Source organism: Pelodiscus sinensis, chromosome 3 (assembly GCF_052426305.1).
Source record: "Pelodiscus sinensis isolate ZL-2025 chromosome 3, ASM5242630v1, whole genome shotgun sequence".
In the NCBI taxonomy this organism is placed as follows: domain Eukaryota; kingdom Metazoa; phylum Chordata; order Testudines; family Trionychidae; genus Pelodiscus; species Pelodiscus sinensis.
In genome coordinates this window covers 199,666,530-199,693,368 of record NC_143054.1, presented here as the reverse complement: position 1 = coordinate 199,693,368, position 26,839 = coordinate 199,666,530, and the positions used below count along the sequence as shown (strand labels likewise).

General features: G+C 69.6%; 1 protein-coding gene across 5 annotated transcripts; it reads left to right on the top strand.

Annotated features, from left to right (window-relative positions):
* The first annotated feature begins 63 nt into the window (after window positions 1–63).
* On the top strand, window positions 64–24,788 carry SRF (serum response factor). Of its 5 annotated transcripts, none has more exons than XM_075914473.2 (9): window positions 65–708; window positions 4,621–4,887; window positions 15,163–15,198; window positions 18,822–19,083; window positions 19,311–19,490; window positions 20,102–20,221; window positions 22,550–22,741; window positions 23,384–23,460; window positions 24,466–24,788. In XM_075914473.2, exons 1-9 carry the CDS (start codon window positions 223–225, stop codon window positions 24,559–24,561), a joined length of 1,716 nt encoding a protein of 571 aa, XP_075770588.1. In that variant the 5' UTR covers window positions 65–222; the 3' UTR covers window positions 24,562–24,788. The 5 variants fall into 5 exon arrangements, with proteins under 5 accessions (XP_075770590.1, XP_075770588.1, XP_075770587.1 ...); XM_075914472.2 differs by having other exon boundaries at window positions 15,163–15,210; XM_075914475.2 differs by lacking the exon at window positions 19,311–19,490 and having other exon boundaries at window positions 64–708; window positions 15,163–15,210.
* The last annotated feature ends 2,051 nt before the right edge of the window (window positions 24,789–26,839 follow it).

Here is a 26,839-nt window from a genome sequence, read left to right as displayed (position 1 = left end):
TATAAGGAGCGGCTTCGCCATAAAAGGCAACATTGTATCGCTTTATATGGGGGAAAGTGGCGCGCGGGCGGCGGGCCGGAGCGGGGGCCGGAGCGGGAGCGAGCGCAGCGGGGCCGGGCCGGGCCGCGCCGCGCCGGGCCGGGAGGAGGGGCCGGGCCGGGCCCATGGCAGCGCCGGCCTGACCCGCCCTCGCTGTCCCTGCGGCGCGCTCTCCGCGGCACCATGATCCCCAGCCAGGCCGGGGCCGGGAACGGCGCGGCCGCCCTGGCCCGCGGCGCCGTCATGGGCATGGCCCGGGCCGCCCCGGGCCGCCCGCCCGCCGGGGCCCCGCGCGGCGCCCACGGGGGCCGGGGCCCCGGCAACGGCGCGGGGCTGGCGGGGCCGCGCTTCGAGCGGGACGCGGCCGGGCCCGGGGCCGGGCCGCTCTACAGCGGCAGCGAGGGCGACTCGGACTCGGCGGAGGACGACGAGCTGGGCGGCGGCGAGCGGCGCGGCGTGAAGCGGGGCCTGGCGGACGTGGAGCTGGGGGTGGTGGTGGGGCCCGAGGCGGCGGCGGCCGCGGGCTACGGCGGGGCGGGCGGCGGCGTGAGCGGGGCCAAGCCCGGCAAGAAGACGCGGGGCCGGGTGAAGATCAAGATGGAATTCATCGACAACAAGCTGCGGCGCTACACCACCTTCAGCAAGCGGAAAACCGGCATCATGAAGAAGGTAGCGGCCGGGGGGGGGGGCTGCGGGCCGGGGGGGGGGCTGGGTCCGCGCGCTGCCCGGGGCGATCCGGGGCCCCCTCTCCGCGCACGCGGAGTCCCTCCGGGGTCAGATCGGTTCGGGCCTGGGAGCCCCCCTCCCTCCCAGAGTGGTGGGGAAGGGACATGGGGGAGCTGGGCCAGGGGGTGTCCCGGTGTGTCGCTCCCCGGCGGGGGGGGGGGTCTCACTGCGCATCCGGCGGGCGGGGGCGCTCCGGGGCCAGGTAGCCGGATGAGCCAACACTTGGGTGGCCCGCGGGCTCTCGGGTGAGCGAGGTGATTGATGAGGCCCTGTGCCGCCTGGGTGGTGCGGCAGCGGGGCCCTGGGGCGCCAGGCGAGGAAGCTGACGACAGGCAGGGCCTGGTGGGTGACCTGTCAGGCCTCCCCCGCGGAGGCTCTAACGCCGACTTGCTCCTGTTTACACGAGGGGCTGAGCAGTAGCGGGAGCGCTGCCTAAGCTGGGTTGCCCGGCCCGGGCCCGTCTCCCTGGGGTGAGCGTTCTGGGCTTCCCCCCTTGCCAGGAGCCATGGCCCCGGTTTGGGGCTGCCCCGGCAGATCCCCACGCAGGTTTTGCTTCGCTGCCCCGGGGCGCTTTCGCTAGCAGCCAGCCTGGGACCCCCGGTAACTGCGCTTGCCGCTTCCCAGACGCCCCTCGGCGCAGCCCGGAGCTGACCGTGGTGTTGCGGGTGCGTGTGGGCCCCGCCACGGCGCAGGGCTCTTACCGTCCCACGGCCACGCTGCTCCTACGCAGGCCCCGTCCTACTTGGCACCCGGTGCGCTTGACCTAGCCAGTGACCCGGAGGGCTTGGTGCTGGCCTGCGGCCAATGGGGAGGTGCAGGGCAGGTCTGGGACCGTGGGGTGTGCAGAGAAGGTGAGCGGGCGTGAAGCCCAGAGGGAGTCTGGCTCCATCAGCTGGTGAGCACCTTCTGGTGCGTGTGGCCTTGCGGGGGGCTAGAGTGAGGGGCTCCGTGCCAGCGCTGCTCCAGCGCCCTCTCCTGCCTTGCTTGTCAGAGGAGAGCCCCCTCCCCCAGCAGCGGCAGCACCTGCAGGCTCTGCGGCCGGCTCCGGAGGGCCCTGGGTGAGCGGGTGCTCCCAGACGGGCGAGCGCAGCTCTGGAGCCAGGCCCGGAGCCAGCCAGGTGAGGAATCCCCACATCCCCACCATGCTGGGCATCACCCGCTCTGTCGGGAGGCTGGGCTGAGCTGTGGGGTTGGAGGGCTGTTGGGTGGAGCCGGGCAGGGTGCAAGGGGAAGCAGGGACGGAGCAGAGGCCCCAGGGAGCTGGGCCGCACCATGGCCAATGCGCTCCAGTGTTGGCTACGGATGGGAAAATCCGGTTCATCGGTTGCCTGCTGTTTAATCGCTTGACCGACTAAAGCAGCATCCCAGCTGGCGGCTGGCCCCCCGCCGGCCCCTGCGAGGCGGCGCCCGTACACGATGCCCGGTGAGGTGACGCTTCCCGGTTCACCGTTCGCGTCCCCAATGTTGGCAAACGCGCGGCGATGGGCAGGGGGGTGTGCGGCGGGCGGCTGCGTTCCTGCACTCTGCTGTCCAGGGGAGTCGGCAGCCCGTGGCCGTGGGACCGGCCGGTGACTGCGGAAGAGGCTGGCGCGTGGGCCCTTAGTGCAGATCGGCCCCACGGGCCGTGCCGCTGGAGGGTTTAGAGATCGGGGAAGGGAACGGGCTGGGAGCGCCCCTCTCCGGAGAGCGATTCCGTGCACCAGGGAGGCGGCGAATGAGAGCGGGATGAGTCCATCTCCACCGCCGTGTGGGGCAGCGGAGGGAGCCCTGGGCTTTGGGCACCAGGGAGGCGGCGAATGAGAGCGGGATGAGTCCATCTCCACCACCGTGTGGGGCAGCGGAGGGAGCCCTGGGCTTTGGGCATCTCTCTGGCTGGACCCAGTGTGGGCAGGACAGAGCCCTTGGGGGCTAGGCCAGTCTCTGAAGTGCCGGCTCCCTGCGGTCCTGGGGGGGGGGGGCGGAGCTGCAGGGGGAGGGTTCTCTGGGGGCAGAGCTGTGGGGGTCGGAGCTGCAGGGGGAGGGTTCTCCTGGGGGCAGAGCTGTGGGGGGGGAGGCGGAGCTGCAGGAGGAGGGTTCTCTGGGGGCAGAGTTGGGGGGGGGGGGAGCTGCAGGGGGAGGGTTCTCCTGGGGGCAGAGTTGGCTGGGGGGGGGGGAGCTGCAGGGGGAGGGTTCTCCTGGGGGCAGAGTTGGCTGGGGGGGGGCGGAGCTGCAGGGGGAGGGTTCTCCTGGGGGCAGAGCTGTGGGGGGGGGGGGGGAGCTGCAGGAGGAGGGTTCTCCTGGGGGCAGAGTTGGCTGGAGGGGGCAGAGCTGCAGGGGGAGGGTTCTCCTGGGGGCAGAGTTGGCTGGGGGGGCGGAGCTGCAGGGGGAGGGTTCTCCTGGGGGCAGAATTGGCTGGGGGGGGCGGAGCTGCAGGGGGAGGGTTCTCCTGGGGCAGAATTGGCTGGGGGGGGCGGAGCTGCAGGGAGGGGGCTGGCAAAGCGGGATGTGTCAGGCGCCGTTGCAGACGGAGGGCAAGGCCCTACCACGCTGGGTGACCAGGGCCGCACCCTCGCAAGCCAGCTGCTGGGGACCATCTGGGGCACGCTCCTCCTGCTGAGGCGCCTCCGGCAGCGCCCCCTTCTCCCTGGCCGTGGCAGGGCCCGGCACAGGAGCCCACGGGGCTGACGCCAGCGGGGAAGGGGCTGCAGCCGTGGCTTTGTCCCTGGTGGTGCCTGGCTGGGACTCCGGCGTGGCTCGGCCTGCTCCGTGCGCAGCGTCCGGGCGTTCCTGCCCCGTCTCCCCTCGTCTGGCCCGGCTGGGACTGAACCCGCTCGGAGAGCAGGCCTGCCGCTGCCACGGCCCGTGGGCTGGGGTGGCCTGGGCACAGCGCTGCTGCCCTTCGGCTGGCGCCCGGCCAGGTGGGGATCGCGCCTCTGGCCACGGCCATGCTAGTGGGTTTCTGTGCCTGCTCTCGGCCGTGGCTCCGCACAGTGGCCTGCAGCCCGTGCTCCCGTGGGTGCCACTTCCCACCGGTGGGGGGAGGGGCTTGCTGTGTCCGCGTGGCCGTCTGCCTGGTCTGTGCTCCACCGCCCCAGCATGCCGGGGGCCTGTCCCCTGTGTCTCGCCGCTTCTGTCCCCCAGTTTGAGGGGAAGCCGGGGGGTGCCATGCCCCAAGGAGGTCGACAGAGGGAGCTGCACACGCTGGGCGGGGAGGGCCTAGCGCAGCCTGGCAGCGGGGAGATGCGGCTGGGCCGTGAGGGGGTGCACCGGCGCTGAACACTGCTGAGTCCCACTGGCCTGGCCCCCCAGCAGCGGGACTTGGGGTATGGGGCCTACAGGGCAGTGTGGAGAGCCGTGGCAGGGCTGTGGGTGTGTGTGTGGGCTCTGGTGTGCTGGGAATCAGACAGGGTCCCTGCTGGGTGCTTGCTCCTGTGGGGGGGGTGACCCCCTTTCTCTTGGGGCTGGCTACCCTGCTCCCTTGGAGCTCTGACCTCTCTGGGGGATGGGGCCAGGCAGCCGTGGGTGCGGGGCACGGTTGGCTGGGGTGCTGCCCACAAGCGTGGTAGCCATGTGGCTGGTGGCGGAGGAAAGGCTCCGCCCACGCTGGCAGGACGTGCCAGAGCCCGTGGGCGCGTTGGTAGGAGCCGGCTGGCTGGGGCCACTGTGAGCGGTGCAGATAAGGGGGGCGGCGCCAAGGAAGCCAGTGGGGCAGCTGGGGGTGGCCAAGGACTGGTGTGGGGGGGATGGGCGTGGGGCTAGTTTGAGTGGCCCGCTGGCAGTCCCGAGGCGGGGCTCGGGGGATGCCCTGGGCCGGGGCGTGGCGTGGCGGGGGGTGGGGCCACTCAGCGGCACTGACGGGCGCTCTGCTCCCTGCAGGCCTACGAGCTCTCCACCCTGACGGGCACGCAGGTGCTGCTGCTGGTGGCCAGCGAGACGGGCCACGTGTACACCTTTGCCACGCGGAAGCTGCAGCCCATGATCACCAGCGAGACGGGCAAGGCGCTGATCCAGACCTGCCTCAACTCCCCGGACTCGCCCCCCCGCTCCGACCCCACCACCGACCAGCGCATGAGCGCCACGGGCTTCGAGGAGACGGACCTCACCTACCAGGTGTCGGAGTCGGACAGCAGCGGCGAGACCAAGGTAACCCCTGCTCCGCGCCCGGCCCGGGGAGCTCGCAGGCCAGTGCGGGGCCAGCTGCTCCCTGGCACGGCGTCCTAGGAGGCTGGGCTGTGCCTCAGTTTCCCTGGGGTGCTGGGAGCACCAAGCCCCAGAGAACGGGAGCTGCCGGGGGCTCTGCCCTCGGTGGTGGCGGGCGGGGGGTGACAGGTGTCCCCTCCCCTGCGGCCGCCTGCCCGGCCTTATCTCTCCTCCGGCCTCTCCACGCTCTCCTGCTCATTGATAAAAATTTGATTCTGCCTCCGTGGCCATATAAGGCCTGGTTTCCCTGCGCGGCGTCCCTGGCAGGCCCCTCACATTCCTTATAAGCTGCAGCTGTCTCTCGCTTTGGTGCCGCTCGGGGAGGGGGCGGGGAGGGCCTGGCAGTGGGAACATTTGGCTGGCCTCGCTGCTGGCTGCGGGCCGAGAACACATGGGCCCTCGCGCTGTCCCTGGGGGCTCTGCGCGCCCCCTCGGCTGGGGGGGGCTCTGGCGTGGGGCTGCAGCAGGGGGATGGGGCCCAAGCGGGGCCGCGTGGTGCTGGGGGAGGGGGCTGGGTGGCTGCCAGGCCCCGTTGCAGGCTGGCGCCGACCGCCCCTTGGTCCCGTTGCCCAGGACGGGTGGGGGTCTCCGTGCGGTGCCTTGGCCAGCGGAGCAGACCCCGGCCTGGACTCCCGGCCTGCGAGGCCTCGTGTGGAGCGAGCCCTTGGTGCTGGCAGTGCCCGGGGGCGAGGAAGTGCTGGGCACCTGTCAGAGCACGGGGGGGGGGGGGGGTGCAGTGAGGGGCAGTGCTGGGCGCCTGTTGGGGTGTATGGGGGGGGCAGTAGGGGAGGAGTGCAGGGTGCCTGCGGTGGTGTGGGGGCAGTGTGGGGGAAGTGCCGGGCACCTGTAGGGGTGTGTGGGAGAGGTGTAGTGGGGGGGTGCCGGGCGCCTGTTGGTGTGTGTGCGGGGGGGAGTGCCAGGCGCCTCTCGGTGTGCAGGGGGAGGTGTAGTGGGGAGGGTGTGTCAGTTGCTCCCCCGCGGTCCATGTGGCCGGCTGTGCGCGTCTCTGTCCTCCTGTGAAGCACAAGCCAGGCCCCCCCCCCAGTGACTCCAGCGCACGGCCAGAACCTGTTGGAGTGTGCTGGGTCGTGCGGAAGAGCCAGCCCCGCCGGACGGTCGCCGAGCCCGGTGCAGCCTGTCCCCGCCGAAGAGCCAGCCCCGCCGGACGGTCGCTGAGCCCGGTGCAGCCGGTCCCCGCCAAAGAGCCAGCCCCGCCGGACGGTCGCCGAGCCCGGTGCAGCCGGTCCCTGCCGAAGAGCCAGCCCCGCCGGACGGTCGCCGAGCCCGGTGCAGCCGGTCCCTGCCGAAGAGCCAGCCCCGCCGGACGGTCGCCGAGCCCGGTGCAGCCTGTCCCTGCCGAAGAGCCAGCCCCACCGGACGGTCGCCGAGCCCGGTGCAGCCGGTCCCTGCCGAAGAGCCAGCCCCGCCGGACGGTCGCTGAGCCCGGTGCAGCCGGTCCCTGCCGAAGAGCCAGCCCCGCCGGACGGTCGCTGAGCCCGGTGCAGCCGGTCCCTGCCGAAGAGCCAGCCCCGCCGGACGGTCGCCGAGCCCGGTGCAGCCGGTCCCTGCCGAAGAGCCAGCCCCGCCGGACGGTCGCCGAGCCCGGTGCAGCCGGTCCCTGCCGAAGAGCCAGCCCCGCCGGACGGTCGCCGAGCCCGGTGCAGCCGGTCCCTGCCGAAGAGCCAGCCCCGCCGGACGGTCGCCGAGCCCGGTGCAGCCGGTCCCCGCCGAAGAGCCAGCCCCGCCGGACGGTCGCTGAGCCCGGTGCAGCCGGTCCCTGCCGAAGAGCCAGCCCCGCCGGACGGTCGCTGAGCCCGGTGCAGCCGGTCCCTGCCGAAGAGCCAGCCCCGCCGGACGGTCGCCGAGCCCGGTGCACGGGGTTAACGACGGTCGCTGTTACAAGTTGGCAGCTTCTCCCCACCCGAATGTGCCTCGTGTTGGCTTCTGGCCACTGGCTCTTGCTTAGAGGACCCTGCTCGTGGAAATCTCTTCTCCAGTCACTTCGCGGCTAGACCGACCCACCGGGCTGCTTCCCGTCCGGCTGTGAGGGCTGTTCCAGACCCCTCCCCGCCGTGTGCCTTGCTGCCGAACCCCGTCCCGCCAGCGACCATCTCCCCCGCGCTGACCCCGGGCTTCCCGCTTTTCCTTGCTGATCCACGGGGCCGTCCCCCACTTTCCTGCTGCTGCGCCCCACCAGAAGCCCTGGCGGTCGCTGCGTTCCAGACTCGGGGCCCTGGTCCTCGCCGGGTGGAGCCGGCATTGGGCCATGTTGAAACGGCATCCGCGGAGGCCACTCGGCCAAGTGGTGTGCTCACGTGCGGCCTGTCGGCGCTCGCCCCCCCCGCCCCGCTCTGTCGCCCGCACCGTTCCCACGCCGAGACGGGGGGTTTTCTGCCGGCGCTGAGCGGGGCCAGAGCCCCGGGGCGCCTCTGGAAGTGTCCCGCCTGCATCTGCCGGGGCTGTCTGGGATCTGCCGTGCGCCACGTCTCCCGTGACAGGCGCGCGCGAGGAAGGCGGGATGGCCGTGGGGACGGCGGCTGGCGGTGGTCCTGCGTCCTGGCGCGGGGCTGCCCCGTGGGCTCTCTGCTGACGGCGCCCAGTGGCGAGGGGCTGAACCGGCCGGGCTCAGGGCGGCCCCCAGCGGCGAGTGGATGGGGGAGGCGGTGGGAGCCGGGGCGCTCGGTACCTGCAGGTGCAGCAGCTGCACGGAGCCTGGCCCGTCCTGTTCAATGGGCTGTGTGCAGGCGGGGGGGCTCACTCGCCTGAGGGCGTGGGAGCAGCTCCGTGACCCCCCCCATGGTGCCACGAGCACGTCAGCCCCTCCCGCGGGCGCCTGGCACTTCTCCCAGCTGGCCCCTGCCCTCCTGTTGCGGGGGGGGGGGGGCTGGGCCCAATCCCTGCCCACCCACAGCCATTGACCTCGCCCCTCCCCGCGCTGCTCCCGGCTGGGGCGTCCAGCTCCTCCAAGTGAAGCCTGGTAGGGCCTGGCCAGCGCTGGGGCGGGGGAGGCGTCCGGCGGCTGCTCCCCGGGCCGGCCTGGCTGGAGCCGCCCTGCGCAGCTCGGGCTGCCAGCCGCCTGAGAGAGCCGGGGGCTCTGAGGCAGCCCCTTCCGCCAGGCGGGTCCAGCCTGGAGCCCGTGCAGCGAGCCGGGCCAGGGCTGCCCTTCCGGAGGGGGGTTGGTCTGTGGGGCTGGATCCTCGGTAGCTCTGAGTAGCCGTGGGAGGGGCAGCCCAGCCCTCGTGGGGAGCAGCCTCGTGGGTGCAGGGGTGTGGGAGGAGGGGGTGCCCGAGCCTGGCGGTGGAGCAGCTCTGGCCCCGTGTGCTCGGGGTGGGGGCTCTGTAGGAAGCACGGGGGGGCGGGGATGCGCCCATCTCCTCTGGGGCCGGGCTGGGGCTCTCCCCCCACTTGCCCGGCTCGGTCCCGCCGTGCCCGATGCTGGCCCCGCGGTCTGCCTGGCCTCCGCCCCGCGGCTCTGCTCACCCCCGTCCAGGCCCCGGGCTCCTCCCCGGGTAGGGCCGGGCTGGTTCCTCGTGCGCCCGGTGGGAAGGGGAGGGGCCGTTTGCCCTGGGCCGTCCCGTGCCCCGGCTGCTGCCCGCCGGGCGGTGTGGGGGTGTGGGCAGAAGCCCCCAGTCGCTGCCGGCCCAAGGGAGGGCAGGATACGGCCGGGGAGGCTGGGCCCATCCGTGGCTATTGGCCGGGAGGGATCGCTGGGTGGCTCCCTGCTCTGTTCCCGCCCCATGGCCCACGTGGCACTGGCCTAACCGGACCTTGCTGTGACCCGGCCTGGCTGCCCAGGGAGCGACGGCCGTGGCAGGAGGCAGCCCCTGTGCCAGCCTGCGGGGCCGGGCTTAGCGCCCCCTGCAGCCTAGCGGGGGTGGGCCAGCCCCGGCCTGGGGCTGCTGTGGGGGAGGTGTCTCCTCCCCCCCCCCCCCCCCGAGCGGCTGGGCCAGGCCCGCGCCCCTTCCCCCGGCAGGCGCCACTTGTGGGCTGACAAAGGGAACAGCTGCCGTGCGAGCGGCTGGAATGCGCCGGGGGCCCTGGCTTTAGGGCTGGTCCCGCTCCAGCCGTGCACCTGTCCTGGGGCTCAGCGTCTCACCTGCAGCCCGGGGGGCACAGGGCGGTAACCCCGGGAGGGGGCACATCCCCCTTGCTCTGCGGTGGGGGGAAGTGGGCAGGGCTCCATCTTCACCCAGCAGTGCGGGGCCCCGGCTCGGCCTGGAACCCGGCGCGCTGTCGACTCTGGGTCTGTGCTAGGGCAGGCTGGCAGGAGCCTTGTGCCTTGGCCCCCCTGGATGGCCAGAGGGGTGGGCCCCTTGGGGCTGAGGGTGGGGCCCCTCACCCCCCTTTAGAGCAATGCCGGCCCGGCCCTGCTCCATCCCTGGGAACAGCCAGCGGGCTGCCCGGCGCCCCCACCCTCTGGGAAAGGAACACGCCTGGATCCCCCTCCCCATGGGGCTGGGAACGGGCCTGGGCCCGGCTCCCCCTTGCAGAGGGGCTGCCCTGGGCTCATGGGAGGGGGCGGCCCAGTTTGGCCGAGGGGCAGGAGCTGGAGGAGGGGCGCCCCCCGCACTGGGAGAGGTCAAGTGATGCACGTCGAGCTCTTTGTCCGGGGGGGGGGGGGGCCTGTGGCTGGTCATGTGGCCCTGCACCTGTGGGTGTGTCTGGGCACAGGCGAGGACGGACACCGTCTGGTGGCGCTCGCAGCAGAAGGCCCGTGCTCGGGGTGGGGGGGGAGGGGTTGGGAGTCTCCGGAGCCCTCCTACTGCTCAAGGGAGACTGGGCCCCCCCTTGCTGCCGGAAAGGCCGCCTGGGGGCCGGGTTCCTGCCTATCGGTGGGGGGGGGGGAAACGCGCCTCCAGCTCGGCCACTGCGGGGCGCTGAGGCGCGTCCCCAGGGCGTGGGCTGTCATGTGAGGTGCGTGCTGGCCAGGCGTGTCTGCACCTGTGGCCCCAGGGCGGGGTGGGGATGGGCAGAGGGGACGATGCGGGGGCGGCGTGCGCCTGGCAGGGAATCGTGGGCTCTGATGCCAGCGGCCGCCCGGGGCCCCGTACCCAGGTGCTCTGCTCTGAGAGCCGGGCCAGCTGTCCCTGGCGAGCCGGCCGATCCCCCGGGAGCTGGCCAGACGCGGTGGCTGGGGTCGCCCCCTCGTGCCCTGCCAGCGACTCCTGGAGCCCCGCTGCCCCCAGCCCTCGTGGGGTGCAGGAGCCGGGTGCTGAGCTAATGGAAAGTTAATTAGCCTGGCTCCGCTCCGTTATCACATGCTCGTTCTAATTCGGACTGCAGGGAATTTCAGCGCCCGGGCTAGCGGGGACGGGCCGCCCCCCTCCTTGGGAGATGGGGCAGGCGCTCCCCATTGGCTGGGCCTGTCCTAAATGGGCTGCCTTCCCTTTTTTAGCCCTTCGGCAGGCTGTGCATTCCTGCTTCCTGGCAGCGGGACAGGCCGGCAGCAGCACGTGGGTGCAGTGGGGCTGCCAGTCTGCTCGCGCCGTGCTCCACGCAGGAGCTCTGGGGGCCGGTGGTGGCGCGTTGCTCCTCCCAGCGTGCGCCTGCGCGTTGGCTCCGGGGGGCCGGCTGGGAGCCCGGCCGGCCCGGGCACATCTGGCTCCTTCCTGCCCCCTCTTTGGCCAGCCGAGCTCTCGGCGCCTGCACAGCCCTGGGGCCGTGGTTGGTGGGTTGGGCGCTCGGCCGGCCCCGTGGGCTGGACACGGGGACCCCGACAGCAGCTTGGCTGGTGTCTGGCTCCCTCTCCGTGGGCCTCGCCCCTGCGGCGATTGGCTGCTACTTACTCAGCCAGAAAGGCCTGGCCGTGGGGGGGGGGAGCCCCCAGCGGGGTATCCCCGGGCCCTTGGGGGTGTGCCCACGGGGGGGCAGTGGCGGGGTATCCCCGGGCCCTTGGGGGTGCGCCCACGGGGGGGCAGTGGCGGGGTATCCCCGGGACCTTGGGGGTGCGCCCACGGGGGGGCAGTGGCGGGGTATCCCCGGGCCCTTGGGGGTGCGCCCACGGGGGGGCAGTGGCGGGGTATCCCCGGGCCCTTGGGGGTGCGCCCACGGGGGGGCAGTGGCGGGGTATCCCCGGGGTGCGCCGTAGCGGCCTGCGCCAGCGTACTATGGATCTTCGCTCTGCCTGTTTCAGGAAGTATCGTCGGATTCCCTCTTCTCGCAGGGCCTGTCGTCCCCCCGTCCGTCCTGCCCGCGGCCTGGGGTCGTGGCGCCCGTCTCTGGCGGGGCCAGGCGCTCTGCGCGCATTCTCCTTTTGGGGGGATTCCAGCTGCGGGCGGGCGGCCCTGCCGGGCTCTGCAGCTTCCTGCTCCGATTTCTGACCCTGCTTCTCTGCCGCCTCCCCCCGCCCCTTAGCCCTTACTGTCCCCGGGTGTTCTCCGTCCCTCCGGGTGCCCTCCTCTCCCGCTGGCACCGATGCCCCCTGGAGCCCGCGGTTGCATGCTGCCGTCTCGCCCACGTGCTTCCTGCTTTGCTTGGCCTTCCCCGGGGCCGCTGGCCTGGGTGTCTGGAATCGCAGCCTGCCGACGCCAGCGCCCCACTTCCCTCCCGCCCGGCCTGGCCTGCCTCTCCGCGGGGCAGTCCGGCCCCCGGGCGCAGAGAGCCGTAGGTCTTGGGGGCTGGTGGGCGACGTTGGCAGGGCTGGTGGGAGCTGAGGACGTGCTCCTGGCTGGGGTGCTAATGCCCAGCGTGGCCCGAGGGGAAAGGCTGCGGCTGTGGTGCAGCGCTGGGGTCTTTCGCGTGCCCGAGGAGTTTGAAGGCGTCGCTCCCGGCTGCACTGGGCACCGCAGTGCGGGTGAGACAAGGCCGCAGGGGGCGGGTGTCCCGGTCCCCAAGGGACGCGCTGGCCAGGACAGCTGGCTGCGGCAGCGCAGGTCCTAGCGGAGCTCCCTGGCCCCGCTGCGGGGGGGGGTGCCCGCGGCGTGGGCAGGGCTGGGTCCTGGTGGAAGATCTCTGCCCCGTAGGCAGCGGCTCCCAGCTGGTTCCGTAGCCTGGCCCTGGTGCGATGTTACTGGATTCAGATACAAACCCCTGTTACAACTGTGCTGTAGTGTCAGTACCGTGCTGGTTGCTACGCTGGGCTGTGGGTGACCCCCGCTGGCGGCTGGCTGGCGGCTGTCTGTCGCACGGCCCAGCAGTCACTAGGCTAAAGACCCCCAGCCTGTCGGACAGGCTGAGCGCAGGGAGGGAGACCGCAGGTGGGGGGGAGACCAACCGCAGGTTTCGGGGGAAGGCAGTGGCTGGCTGGGAAGCGTGGAGAGGAGGCTAAGCTGGTCTGGGGGTGACGGACCCTTAACCCTGGGGTCTGAGCCATCCTGGCCCTGGCCCCTGTAGCCACATGGCGAATGGGCCGGGCTGTATTCTGGACAATCAGTAAACCCCCCTCTGCTCTACTGGCCGGCGGAGACTCCCTGCTGCTGCGGGGCCGGGGCACCCTGCCGGCGCGGCAGCCGCTGTCCTGCGTGTGCCCCGCGTGGCGGGCCGGCCCAGGGGCTATAGGCCGCGGCTGAGTCCCTGGTTCTCTTGGAGCCGTCCGTAGGCCTGGCTGGGGTTTGCGTTGAGCGTTCTGGAGGTCGGCCCCACGCTCGGCTTTGCAGATGGGCGCGGCTGGGAGGCGGCAGGGCCCGACGGGCAGCGCGGCTCGTCCGGAGCCTGGCACGGGGGCGCTTTTGGAATTGCAGGGCAGTCCCGGATCTACCTCAGACCAGGGTACCCTGGCCCCGCCCCTTCTCCGAGGCCCCGCCCCTGCTCCCTCCCCCCCTTCCCCAGGCTGGGGCAGAGGGTTGGGGCGCAGGCTCTGGTCTTGGGGTAAGGGATTTGGGGGGCTCTGAGCTGAGCCTGGGGCAGGCAGGTGGGGGGCAGGGTGCAGGAGGGGGTTCATGACCGGGGGAGGGTTTTGGGATGTGGCTCCTGGGTGGTGGTAAGGCAGGCTGGCCCTGGCCCCGCACCACTCCCGAAAGCAGCCAGCTCCCTCCCAAGCCCGGTTGTGCCCCCGCCCTGCTCTGTGGAGAGGGGACACGGTGACATCAGCCCCCCCCAATCCTGCACAGCAAGCAGCAGGCTCCTGAGGGGCAGCTCCAAGGCAAAGGGCGGGAGAGGAGCAGCCGGGAAGGGAAGGGGCAGCTGAAGCGCTGGCCCTTGGCAGCCTCCTGGCTAAAGCAGTTGGGGTCCCGGCAGAGGCTCCTGGGGTCTGTCTACACGACAGCGCTATTCCACCTCAGCTAGTTCCACCTCAGCTAGTTCCACCCCAGCTAGTTCCAACTAACGCGTCTAGACCTAAAAACTAGTTTGAATTAGCGTTTTGCTAATTCGAACTCGCATGTCCGCATTAAATGGACCCTGAACCGAGGTTAAGGCTGGCCGGAAGCAGTGCCAACAGGGCATCAGATGAGGACTTAGAGCGTGGAGATGCTGCCTCAGGCTAGCCGAGGGCTGCGCTTAAAGGGACCCGACCCCCACCCCGGACAGACAGTTCTCAGGGGTGCCCCGCTTGCAAAGCAGTCCTGGCTTGGAGTGCCCGGAGTACCCACACTGGGCACATCACACAACTCGTCCATCAGCCCGGCTGTACTTGCCGCAGGCTGCCATCCAGAGGGGGGAGTCAATTGGGGGGCTGCAGGAGAGCTTCCACCCCGAGGAGCCCGCAGAGCCAGCCCAGTCCTCCCCATCGGGGGCTCGTACCCCATTCCTCCCTCACCTCCTTCCACTTACCCTTCCCTAGCCCCCCTTCCTGATGTACAAAATAAAGGACACGTGTGTTCAAAAATAGAAACTCTCTTTATTGAACAAAACTGGGGGAGACTGGGAAAAGGAGGTGGGAGAGGGGAAGAGAGAGGCTGGGAGAGGGGAGGGCAACTAACATGATCAGGGGTTGGGAACAGGTCCCATATGAAGAGAGGCTAAAGAGACTGGGACTGTTCAGCTTAGAAAAGAGGAGACTGAGGGGGGATATGATAGAGGTTGGGTCCATGGAGTCCTATTAGCCAGGGGGTAGGAGTGGTGTCCCTGCTCAAAGGTTGTGGAAGGCTGGAGAGGGATGGCACGAGACAAATGGCTTGGTCGTTGTTTCGGTCCATCCCCTCCAGGGTCCCTAGGGTTGGCCGCTGTTGGCAGACAGGCTACTGGGCTAGATGGACCTTTGGTCTGACCCAGGACGGCCATTGTAAGCTCAGGGCTCAGGGTCGGGGGTCTCAGTGGACCCCCTTGATTTTCATGCACACCTGCTCCTGGGAGGCCAGGCTGGCAGCTCTCCTGCCCTAGCCGGCCACTTTCCTGTGCCTAGTGCGGAGGTCATGCACAAGGTCCACGATATCTGCACTAGACCAGGCGGGCGCCCGCCTCTTGCGGACCTGGGCAGGCTCCCGGGAGCCACCAGCCTGGTCCCGGGAAGAGGGGGTGGGCTGGGGGGCATCGGGTGGCTGGTTTGTGCCGTGCCAGGTGCAGGGTCTGCTGGCTGGGTGCTGGCAGGCTTGTACCTGGCACAGGCACCGTAGCCAGCCTGTGCCCCTTTAAGGGCTCCGGGGCCGGGATGGGGACAAGAGTTTCCCTGGTGGTGCCCAGAGTGGCCACCAGGGCAAGCTGGGGAGGGCTAGCCTCCCACTAGTTCGAATTAAGGGGCTACACAGCCCTTAATTCAAACTGCTTAATTCGAACTAGGCTTAGTCCTCGTACAGTGAGGTTTACCTAGTTCGAACTAAGCACTCCGCTAGTTTGAATTAAGTTCCAACTAGCGGTTTGCATGTGTAGCGCCTGTCAAAGTTAATTCAAACTAATGGCTGTTAGTTTGAATTAACTTTGTAGTGTAGACATACCCCAAAATCTCCCGGTCGACTGGCCGGTGACCGCTGGCCTAGCAGCCCTTCAGCCACCCTGCACCTCCAGTGGGGCCAGTCCACGGCTGAGGGGCTCTGTTGTGAGCGCCCAGACCAGCGGGTGAGTCCTGCGCAGACGGGTGGCTTGCTCACGTGGCGGGAGGCACCGCACGCAGCCAGAGCCACGGCATTCCCTCCGCGTGGGCAAGGGGGCCCTGCGGGCTCCTCCATCCTGCCCTGCACTCCCAAAGAGGGACTGACGCCCCCTCCTGACACAGGCCGCGCCCCAGAGACCGATAAGCCAGCAGAGTCGGCCTCTGTGCCGAGCCTGCGGCAGGAGCTCGCTGATGGGGCGTCGTTAGGTTCCCTGAACAGCTTCCCTCGCCCCTTTCCCTCCTTGTTTCGACAGGAGCTGCTGAAGGACTGGCCCGGGGGGCTCTTCTGGGTGAGAGCTGAGGTACAGACGGACCTGGTCCCTGCGGATCAGAGCCTGTTGAGGTTTGAGGAGCTGGGTTTTCAGACTCTCCCCCCGCCAGGAGAGCGCTGGTGCGGGGACAGAAAAGCTGGCGTCTCCGGGGGGTTGCGTGTGCGGCTCCTTGCCGGCCAGCACGGCGAACGGAAGAGCTCTGTGGCCGGCTGGTGCCTTATAGAGGAGGAGCCGAGTTTTGGGCGGTGGCCTGATTGGAGCTTCTCAGCGGTACCCCCAGAAGAGCCGCAGTGTTAGTGGCGTAGGCGGGTCTGGCTCCTCGGGATCAGAAGCTCCCGCTGGTCGCGTTTTGGGACTCGGCCTTTGGTTAAAGAGCCGTTGCGACGTGTCGGCCGCGATGCGCGGGGGTGAGGACGGAAGCCCTGCCCGGTTCTGTGCTCGGAGGAAGGGTTCCCTCGGACGGGAAGCTACCCAGCGAGAGCGGGCGCTGTTGCCAGCGGCCAGAGATGCCGCAGGAGGCTTGGGGCTGAGCTTGCAGCGGCTCGTTTCCAGGGGGAGCGAGAGGGCGGGCGTGGCGGAGAAGCTGCGGGCCGAGGGAAAGGTGCTATGGAGGGGAGAGCCCGGCAGGCCGCAGAGAGAGCCCAGCGTGCCAAGTTCCCCAGGTTTAGGCTCCGGATCGACCGCTAGCCCGACAGAACGCCCTAAGCCGGCCCCAAAGGGAGAGCTCTTCTGCTCCCTGTCACTCCCAGGGAGCCCGGTGGGGGAGGGAGGGGTGTGATGCGGGGCAGCTGTCGGTGGGTAACCGGGCTTGCATGGGCTGGCCCCTGTGGAAGGTTTCTCCGCGGAGGAAAAGGGGCGTGTCTGCGCGTGAGGTTTCCGGACTGCGGAGCTGGCGCCAGCGCAGAGCCCGCCACCGGGCAGGGAGAGGTTTCTCTGGCGCAGATGGAAGGCGACGGGCCAGTCGAAGCCCGGCTAGAGGACGAGGGTCCGGTCGCTGAGGGCGCTGGCTAGCGCCGTGTGGGCCAAGGAACCCGCGTGAGATGGGAGCGCTTTGCGTCCGGGAGCGCGGCGCGGGCAGCCGTGTGTGTGGAGATGGCGGGGGAGCCGCTGGAGGCAGCGACTTCTCTGTGAAGGAAACAGGCTCAATTTCCGGGGAGCTGGGCCGAAGGAGGAACCGTGGGTGTGTGGCAGCAGCAGGCCTGCAGAGCCAGGGAACCGACCCCTTTTCAGCCAGTTCCAATTTTACAGACCGCCCCCCGAACAATATGGCCCTGTCGGCAGCCGGCACGTCCTGCCGCCCACGGGCCGAAGGGCCTGGCCGCGAGGGGCTCCGCTGCGCCGGAGGAAGAGTTCCTTCCCAGTCGGCCGGAGGTGCCTCTCGGCCCGCGACGTGCGCATAGTGCGCTGTCCCAGAGTTGGTTCTGGGTGCAGCTGGAGCCCCAGACAGGAATGGCCCTAAGAGGGTGTCTGCCGGGGAGGAGGGCGCCGTCGCTCGGTTAAATCCAGCTAGTGGCGTGTCCGAATCCCGGAGAAACTGGTAATGAGGCAGAAGAGGTTCCCTGCCCTCGGGTGTGCCGAGCCGGAGAACCTTCCCGCTGCCGGTCTGGAAAGGTGCCAGGGAAAAGCAAGTACCCGGAGCCCGCGTGGTACCCGTGAGGGGCGCTGCCTTGGAAGGGGGCCGTGTAAAACCTGCCGGCTGGCCTGGCGATGCCTCGGCGGGGCTCTGAGCGGTGCTGCTGGGGGGTCAGGGGAAGGGGGATTGCTGCTTAAAGCAGCTGTGACGGCGCGTTGGGGTTTCCCCGCCTCCTGCACCCCCGGAATGGCACGGACAGACTCCACCAGCCAGTAGAACAGAGGGAGTTTATTGCTTCTCCAGGATACAGCACAGATGTGATCTGGTTCCAGGCCAGGCCTCGGATGCCTCAGCCCCCCTTGAGATGGGGGAGCCTGGGCCCCTAAATCTCAGCCCATTTCCCTAGGCTGTCTCCTCCATGCTCCCAGACAGAAACTAACTCTCTTCCAGCCCTGCCCCCCAGCCAGGGGCGACATTCCACCTTCGTTTCTCTCCCTGGGGGGTAGCTGGTCGGACAGGTTGAGACACCCTTGCCTAGCGTTTGGGGTGGGCGGGGGAACCCGAGGGCCAGTTCGGTGCGGGGGTTTGGCTGAGGCGTTTGGGGTGGGCGGGGGGGACCCGAGGGCTGGTTCGGTTGGGGGGTTTGGCTGAGGCGTTTGGGGTGGGCGGGGGGGACCCGAGGGCCGGTTCGGTGTGGGGGTTTGGCTGAGGCGTTTGGGGTGGGGGGGGAACCCGAGGGCCGGTTCGGTTGGGGGTTTGGCTGAGGCGTTTGGGGTGGGCGGGGGGGACCCGAGGGCCGGTTCGGTGTGGGGGTTTGGCTGAGGCGTTTGGGGTGGGGGGGGGAACCCGAGGGCCGGTTCGGTGTGGGGGTTTGGCTGAGGCGTTTGGGGTGGGGGGGGAACCCGAGGGCCGGTTCAGAGCGGGGGTTTGGCTGAGGAGTTTGGGGTGGGCGGGGGAACCCGAGGGCCGGTTCGGTGCGGGGGTTTGGCTGAGGCGTTTGGGGTGGGCGGGGGAACCCGAGGGCCGGTTCAGAGCGGGGGTTTGGCTGAGGCGTTTGGGGTGGGCGGGGGAACCCGAGGGCCGGTTCGGTGCGGGGGTTTGGCTGAGGCGTTTGGGGTGGGGGGGGAACCCGAGGGCCGGTTCGGTGCGGGGGTTTGGCTGAGGCGTTTGGGGTGGGGGGGGGAACCCGAGGGCCGGTTCGGTGCGGGGGTTTGGCTGAGGCGTTTGGGGTGGGGGGGGAACCCGAGGGCCGGTTCGGTGCGGGGGTTTGGCTGAGGCGTTTGGGGTGGGGGGGGGAACCCGAGGGCCGGTTCGGTGCGGGGGTTTGGCTGAGGCGTTTGGGGTGGGCGGGGAACCCGAGGGCCGGTTCGGTGCGGGGGTTTGGCTGAGGCGTTTGGGGTGGGCGGGGAACCCGAGGGCCGGTTCGGTGCGGGGGTTTGGCTGAGGCGTTTGGGGTGGGCGGGGGAACCCGAGGGCCGGTTCGGTGTGGGGGTTTGGCTGAGGCGTTTGGGGTGGGGCGGGAACCCGAGGGCCGGTTCAGAGCGGGGGTTTGGCTGAGGCGTTTGGGGGGGGGGGGGGAACCCGAGGGCCGGTTCAGAGCGGGGGTTTGGCTGAGGCGTTTGGGGTGGGCGGGGAACCCGAGGGCCGGTTCAGAGCGGGGGTTTGGCTGAGGCGTTTGGGGTGGGGGGGGAACCCGAGGGCCGGTTCAGAGCGGGGGTTTGGCTGAGGCGTTTGGGGTGGGCGGGGAACCCGAGGGCCGGTTCTGTGCGGGGGTTTGGCTGAGGCGTTTGGCTGAGGCGTTTGGGGTGGGGGGGGAACCCGAGGGCCGGTTCAGAGCGGGGGTTTGGCTGAGGCGTTTGGGGTGGGCGGGGAATCCGAGGGCCGGTTCGGTGCGGGGTTTGGCTGAGGCGTTTGGGGTGGGCGGGGGAACCCGAGGGCCAGTTTGGTGTGGGGGTTTGGCTGAGGCGTTTGGGGTGGGCGGGGAACCCGAGGGCCGGTTCGGTGTGGGTGGGGGGACTGTGGGGGAGCCAGGCCTTGGGCCCCATCCTCACCAGCCCCGCTCTTGTAGGACTCGCTGAAGCCTGCGTTCACAGTCACCAACTTGCCGGGGACGACGTCGACCATCCAGACGGTGCCCACCACCTCCACGTCCATGCAGGTCAGCAGCGGCCCCTCCTTCCCGATCACCAACTACCTAGCGCCCGTCTCTGCCAGCGTCAGCCCCAACACCGTGACCAGCGCCAACGGGACAGTGCTCAAGACCACGGGCACCAGCGCGGTGGCCTCCGGAGGGCTCATGCAGATCCCCACCGGCTTCACCCTCATGCCAGGTCAGTGCACCCAGGGGCCGGGGCCCTGGCACCAGGCCGATGGGCGGTGGGTCAGTCGGGCGGGGCTGTCTCGCCCCCGCGGTGCCGGCTGCCTGCTATGGGTGGGGACGGCAGGGCTCGCAGATGGGCCCAGGGCCGCCCCAGGGGGAAGCTAAGCCCAAACTCCGGGCCTGGCGGAGACAGAAAGAGCTACTTTTGACACACCCTCACCCCCCCACTTTCGGCAGGTGCTCCGCTCCCCCCCGGGACCCCCACCATTCCTCTCACCCAGTTACAGTCGCACTCGCTGGCCCTCTCCAGCCAGCAGGGCCAGGCGGTCGCGGGCACAGCCGGACAGCTGCAACAGGCGCAGCAGACGGTCTTCCGCTTCCCCGCCACAGCCGGAGGGCAGATAGTCTCTCTGACAGGTCAGCGCACGCTTCTCCTCGCGGGGCGGGTGGTGCGGGGGGGGGCATGGCCCACGCCAGGCTGAGCAGGAGGCTGGTGTCAGACGTGGGACTCCGGGTGGTTCTGAGCTGGCCGGGGAAGCCGTGATCTGCACGTACCTTGCAAAAACGGCACCCGGCTCCGTGCGGCATCCTCTCGGGGCAGGGGAGGCCTTGTGCTGCGTCTCTCGGCTGCTCCCTTGCTCCTCCCCTCCCAGCGCTTCTGTGGAGAGCCAGCTCTGTGCTCCCCGCAGCCAGGCCCACAGTGCCGGCGCGCTCCCCTGGAGCCCGGAGGAGGCTGGCGCACACACTGGGCTGCAGAGGAGCGGCGGGTTATAGCCCGGGGCAGGCGGGTCCCCTCCCCCCCGTTTCCTGTTGGAGGCAGGGGCTGGCTGCAGGCAGTGGTGCCTGGGGTGGGGGGGGAATTGCTGCCACCAGTCTCCGGGGCTGCTGGGGAGCGGGAGGGCGTGACCATGCCCCAGCCCAGGCAGCAGGGCCCTCGCCACCCTGGCCTGCCGGCGCCGGGCACTGCCTGTGGGTGGCAGCGTCTGGGTGAGCACACGGCGAAGGGCCCTTCCCCTCTCTCCTCCCAGGCGGCACCGTGGCCCAGCAGGTTCCCGTGCAAACCATCCAGGTGCACCAGGCCCCACAGCAGACGTCTCCATCCAGCGACAGCGGCTCCGACCTCGTCCAGACCTCCTCCAGCGGAACAGGTACCCCGCCCCTCTGGAGGGAGTCCAGCGCCGCCCAGCTGATGAGCAGAGCCCCCGCAGCCTGGCTTTCTGCTCGCACTGGTGGTGCGCAGGCACACTGCCTCAGTGCACAGAATATTATTCCGCCCGTGGATGGGCAGGATTAAAGGGAATGCGGCCCGATCGGCCAGCGTGAGGCCTGTCGAGAAGCACGTTCCAGCTCCTCATCCCCCCTCCTCCTCTTACTGAGTTGGGGAGCTGCCGCCTCAGACCCAGGGGGCGCGTGGGCCCCAGACGTGGAGAGGGAGGGCTCCCGGGCCGGGGTAATTCTGGGAAGAAAACGGGCGGGAATTCTTACAGCTCCGAGTGCCACCAGAGAGCACGAGATGGGGTGTGAGCTGGCATGGGCCCCAGACCACCCCGTCGCTCTAGGGACCCCCGTAGGCTCTGCGTGATTGTGGCTAGTGACGTGTCCCGCTGTCAGCACTCAGCCCTCCTTGGCGTTCCTAAACCGAGTAGAGGACAGTTGCCGAACTCAGACTTGCTGCCAACACGGGGGCGTCCTTCCTCAGTCTGTGTCCTAACCCATCGAGAGGTGCTGGTCACACAACTAAAAACGGAAGGTCGCTTACGTTCCAGTGATCGTCGTCACCATACGTGTAACGTGCAAGCAGAATAAAACACACACACAGACACACACACACACACACACGATGGTTTAAAAGAGGCAGATCACAAAGCCGAAAGCAATCGTGATCCAAATCCGCCAGGAGGGAGAATTGTGTCCGGTAAGGATGAACGATCGTTGGGAGTCATTTCAGAGCACGTTACTAATGCTGCTCAACGTCCCAGTCCCCAACCAGGGCAGTGGGACGTACTGGCTCAAAAACGGAGCTACCTGAGAGGAGTATGACGGCTGCTGTCAAATCTGCGCAGGGAAGAAAGGGGCAGTTGATAGTAATGCGTCTCCATCAGAAAACGGGTGAGGAAAGCAGAGACACAGCTCGGTAGCGCAGCTGAGGGGTAAGGAGGAGTTTTTAGTCTATTAGGAACAAAAGGAATCCAACCCTGACAGCGGCTTGGTCTGTGAACAGCTCTCTCTAGCCTTGGGGGAACGGAGAGGCGAGCGTCTCGCCGGACGGTGACGGTTGCTGTCTCCCCTTCGCTGGCCTCTCTGGAGTTTCTTGCGGAGCAGCTGCTGAAGTGACACTTTTCAAACGAGCAGGTTCTGATCGCTAGCGGCCGGGGGATTTTACAGAGCTGGCCGAGAAGCACGCTGGCTCGTTAGCGCTGCGTTCCGGTCGGCCGGGGAGCCCTCGCGTGGTTCCAGACGATCGGAAGAAAGCGAACGTGGGGCCAGTTTGAGGAAGGGTAAATGGGGTGAGGCAGATAATTACAACCTGTCCGCCTGACCTCCATGGCAAGCAAGAGAGCCGAGCAGCTGATGCAGGACTCCAGAGGAGGGCAGTGAAATTAACGCAGACCTGCCTGGGTTATGCAAAGTGGAGCCTGTCAAACTAGATACTTTTTTGGTGAGATTTCCGGTTTGGTTGCTAAGGGTGACCGCGCGGCTGTACTACCGCTAGACTTGGTGCCGCATGGCACTTGGATTACGCAACCCCAGAGCACGCTACAAGGAGCACGGCGCACAGAGTGGGTTTGAAACGGGCTCGCCGACCGCTCTCAAATCGCTGCAGGGGGACTTGTCGAGCGGGGCTGTTCCCAGTGGGTCCCACAGGGCCTGGCTCTCAGCCCGGTGCTGTTTAACCTCAGCGTGATCGGCTCGAGGAGGAGGCTAAGGGGGACTGGGTCACCGCCGATGAGGACCCCCACCCCCCTAGGGCGCTGGTATTTCACGATGGGCTGTCAGCGTAGCAGAGGAAGGGCCGACGCGACCCCGGGCCGGCACTTGGGGCCAGACGCGTTCAGCCTGGAACGGAGGCTGCACGTTTAACGGGAGGAACTCACTTGGGAACCGCTCGGACTCTCCATCCCGGGCGGCTCTTGGCTCCAGTCGGGCTGTTTCTCTGAAGGCTCCGGGAATGCGTGGGGGCAGGCCTGTGTCCTCCACGCTCAGTGGGCCCTGCTGGGTTCCCAAACCCGCAAGCGCTGGGCTCCGGTGGCACCCAGCAGAAATCCCGGCCTGGGCCCGCCCAGCTGGGAGCAGCACGTGAGCTCCTGTCGGGGTTTGGCGGCTGGGCGGGGCTCCTCATGTGGGTGCAGTGGCTGCTGCAGGGGGCCGGGCCGGTGTAGGGCTTGTCCTGCAGTGACAGTGCCGTGGCGGGGGCCCCGGCAGAGCCGTACGGGGGGTGGCTCCCCTGACCAGCGCTTGCGGTGTTTCCCTGCCAGTGACGCTGCCAGCCACCATCATGACTTCGTCGGTGCCGACCACCGTGGGAGGCCACATGATGTACCCCAGCCCGCACGCCGTGATGTACGCGCCCACCTCGGGCCTGACGGACGGGGGGCTGGCCGTCCTCAACGCCTTCTCCCAGGCGCCCTCGGCAATGCAGGTCTCCCACGGGCAGGTCCAGGATCAGGGTAAGAGGCTTTCCCCTGCGCGTCCCCCCGCCCCAGGCATCCAGCCCCCGCCCGGGGGGCCCGGAGGGGCCTCCGGAGAGCCGCTCGGGACTGGGCTCTCCATTCTGGGGGAGAGGGACTGAAAAAGCCGGGCCATGAAGACGTGTCTGAGGGCCTGGCCCCTCGCTCCGGGCGGGCCTTGTCTGGATTGGCAGGGCTGGGGCCAACCCCAAAGGTGCCCTGCCTTGTATCGCCCCGTTCGGAACGGCCACGCTCCCTCGTGGCCTCAGCCAGCGTGGCCCCCGCCTCCATCGCCCTGCCGGGAGCCAGCCGCGGCCTTGGCCATTGCGGAGGGGGGAGGGGAGGAGCCGTCTTGCACGAGGGCAGCTGTCGCTGGGGGCTCCGCCTCGGGTCCGGGAGAAGCATTCAGGCAGGAACTGGCCCCCCCCGAGGGGTGTTGTCAGACCCCACCCCCGCACCGGGCTGGGCAGGAGGGAAGAGAATTGGGGGGGCACGGGGCATGGCTGCGCTGTGTTGCCGTGGTGAGCCGGGCCGTGCCTGGTGGCTGCTGGCTCCGGAGCCGGAGGGGCGGCGCAGCCGCTGGCGTTGGTGTGGCCGGCGGCACCGGGACGGGCGACCTAACCTGGGCTCTTTGTGTGGCAGGTGCAGTGCCCCAGGTGTTCCTGACGGCCCCGTCGGGCACCGTTCAGATCCCGGTCTCGGCCGTCCAGCTTCACCAGGTAGGGCGGGTCCCTCGCCCGCGTCCAGCCTCTCGCTCAGCCGCTTGGCCTCTCCCCGCTGGCGCCCTCGCCCCGCAGGCAGGCAGTGTGGGGCGGACGGCCTGTCGCTGCCCCCTGCTCCCGGCCAGCTTCCTCATCGGCCCTCGCCGCAGGCCGTGCCGGGGTCCCTGGGAACCAGGGGTGGCTGCCCGGCCCTGGCCTGCCGGCGGGAGGCACAGTGAGTTGGGGAGTCCTGACCCGCTCTGCAGCGCCCCCGGCCTGTGGGGGAGAGGGCAGCAGCCCAGGTGCAGAGGAGCTGAACTCGGACTCAGGTTGCTTGTGGGAGCACAGGTGACAGCTGCTCCTTCCCCCTCCAGCCAGAGTTCCTCTCCCAGCCGAGATGCGCTGCTCTGCGGCCTGGGGACAACCGGGGGAGCGGGCAGGCTGGCTCTGTGCCCGGGGGCCCATGCAACGGGCAGGCTGGCTCATGGGTGGCTCCGGGGCCCGTGGAGCGGGCAGGCTGGCTCTGTGCCCGGGGGCCCGTGGAGCGGGCAGGCTGGCTCTGTGCCTGGGGGCCCGTGGAGCGGGCAGGCTGGCTCTGTGCCCGGGGGCCCGTGGAGCGGGCAGGCTGGCTCGTGGGTGGCTCCGGGGCCCGTGGAGCGGGCAGGCTGGCTCGTGGGTGGCTCCGGGGCCCGTGGAGCGGGCAGGCTGGCTCGTGGGTGGCTCCGGGGCCCGTGGAGCGGGCAGGCTGGCTCGTGGGTGGCTCCGGGGGCCCGTGGAGCGGGCAGGCTGGCTCTGTGCCCGGGGGCCCGTGCAGCGGGCAGGCTGGCTCGTGGGTGGCTCCGGGGCCCGTGGAGCGGGCAGGCTGGCTCGTGGGTGGCTCCGGGGCCCGTGGAGCGGGCAGGCTGGCTCGTGGGTGGCTCCGGGGCCCGTGGAGCGGGCAGGCTGGCTCTGTGCCCGGGGGCCCTGGCTGTCTCGTGGGGCAGGGCGTGTGGTGCTCCCGGCGCTCTCTCCTCCCCCCCCCAGATGGCCGTCATCGGCCAGCAGTCCGGCAGCGGCAGCAACCTGACGGAGCTGCAGGTGGTGAACCTGGAGACGTCCCACGGCGGCAAGAGCGACTGAGCGGCCCTGTGGTGCCCCGGCCGTGGAGCTGCGGCGCGTCTCGCCGGCGCCGGGCTCAGCAGCGCTTCCCTCTCGGACAGACTGCCTCACTTATTTATTGTTGCCTTTTCACCTTTCCTGCACGCGCACGCGGGGCGGGGCGGGGCTGCGTTTCCTCTGCTTCCCGCACTCCAGCCAAAGAAACGCGGCTCGCCCCGCCGCGCCAATAAACAGCCCTCGCTCCCCGGCCCGCGTCTCCAGGAGCATTCGCGCCGAGCGGGCCAGCGGCAGGCCAGGGGAGCCGGCTCTTTCCAGGTCCAGCTCCCCCGGGACGGGGCGGCTTCAGGCAACGTGCCTTCAGCAGTCAGCATGGCCCGGCAGCCGGCCGGCCACTCCCAGGCCGGGAGAGATGTCGGGACATCAGCATCTTCCCTGCTGCGCTCCTGCTGGCCGGGCGGGCCAGGACCGGCTCCTGCCCAGGTGGCAGTACGGGGGCTAGGCCCCAGGGCTCAGCCTGCGTGGGGAAAGCAGCCCCCGCAGGGCTGGGCCGAGAGGCTGCCGTTGGCCTAGCACAGCGAGGTCACAGCAGTGAGACCCGGCTCGCTCGCTGCAGCCTGCTGGAGCTGGCTGGGTCTCTGGGCCTGGCGGCTGCCCCGGGGGGCCGCGACGCTGTCCCAGCGCCCTCTGCAAGCAGTGTGGCGGGCAGGGCCCGGGGGGGTGGCACCGAGCGGGAAGCAAACCGTGGCTTGCGCTTCCTGTGCTCAATGTCTCATGTTCTGCCCGGCTGTGGGTGCACGCCAGCCGCCCCGGAGCAAGGTAACCCGGCCGTGGGGCCCTGCCCTTCCCAGAAAGCCCTGCACCTGCCGGCCTGCGTGCTGCGGGCGTAAATCCTCTCTCCCATAGGACTCTCCGCCGGGGCTGCCCTGGGCCCTAGTTTGGGGTGGGGAGCTGGGGAGACGCAGGTGCGTGGTGGCAGCATAGCTCTCCCGCCGGGGGCGCCGGCTGGCCCCCGCCATGCTTCGAGCTTTCCAAAGTACCTTTCAACAGGCGCTGGGCAGACCAGCTGCACCGCTCAAGGGAAAACCCGCAGGGCCCCGGAGCTGCCTGACCAGGGAGGCGGGCGGGGGCCCTCCAGCAGCGAGATGCAACAGGCGGGGGGGGGGGGGGCTCCGCTCGACAGGGGGGCCCGGCCTTCCTGGGGAGAGGACGTGGGTTGCAGTGAGCGGCTCTTTGGAGAGAGGCGGCTGCTGACTCCTTCGGGAAGGCAGCAGCTACTGTAACTTTTTTAAATTAATGACAAGAAGCCTTGAAAAAAAAAAAAGACTTTATTTTTCTAAGTGTTAAACTCAGTATTTATGTAATTCTCAAAGGAATTAAAGTCCGGCTCCTGTACAGTTTTCATGGGGTTTGTACCGCGGGGGTGGGGACAGGAAGGGGCCTTGCTTTTTAATTTGTATTGTAACTTTGGACATGGTTCCTCCAGCATTAGCGTTTAAGCTGCCCCCCCCCCACACGCTCTCATGCCCACAGGCACTAGGAATGGGGTGGGGACCAGCTCTGCTCTTCCTGCTGATGCTGAGCGCCCCTGCGCCCCGCCAGTCTGGCCACGCGCTGCACTATCGCGCCTCCGGCCCCCGAGCAGGGAGGGGCTGCCCACTGGCTCCTGCTGGCCAGGGGTCTGTCCCCCACCCCCTCCTGGCCGCTCGCCCCAGGCCACCTGCGGGGCGAGGCCCTGGCCTGGTGCCTGCTGAGGTGCCCGGCGCTGCAGGGCTGGAATGGGGTGGCGCCCTCCAAGGCGAGAAGGGGGCAGGGCCGGCCCTAAGGGGCGTCTGCCCCCTAAAGCTGCCCCAGCCTGGGAAACGTGCCTCCAGCGCTGGGGGGAGCAGTTTCAAATGTCCCTGTGAAGCCTGAATTCTCCCCGCGCTGGGCTGGGGGCCTGCGCCCAGCCCCCAAGATTCAGGCTGCTGCCCCCTCCCCCTCCAGGGCGCCTGGCCCTGCTTGCCCACAGGCCCCCCTCCCCCTGCAGCACTGGCAGCCGTGGCTCGTGCTCCCGCTTTGAGGAGCGACTCCTTGGGAGGGGCCCTCGCCAGCCTTCTCCTTGCGCCCTGCCCTGGGGAACTGGCAGGTCTCAGGCGTGTGGACATGCTAGGACCAGTCTCCTCTAGGCAGGGCTGGGGATCCCCGGAGTGTTTCCAAGTCAGGCTCTCTGCCCCCCTCCCCACGCGCAGCTCCCGGCTCCAAGCAGTTGTAGGGCTGCTAAGAGGTGATGGGGGGAGGCTGCAGAGAGTCCAGTCGTGGC

Excerpts from the sequence above, each read along its gene's own strand:
- SRF (XM_075914472.2), top strand. The coding sequence starts at position 223 with ATGATCCCCAGCCAGGCCGGGGCCGGGAACGGCGCGGCCGCCCTGGCC. Across the intron at positions 4,888-15,162 it reads ACAGCAGCGGCGAGACCAAG|GAGCTGCTGAAGGACTGGCC; the intron begins GTAACCCCTGCT and ends TTGTTTCGACAG. Across the intron at positions 19,491-20,101 it reads GCAGATAGTCTCTCTGACAG|GCGGCACCGTGGCCCAGCAG; the intron begins GTCAGCGCACGC and ends CTCTCCTCCCAG.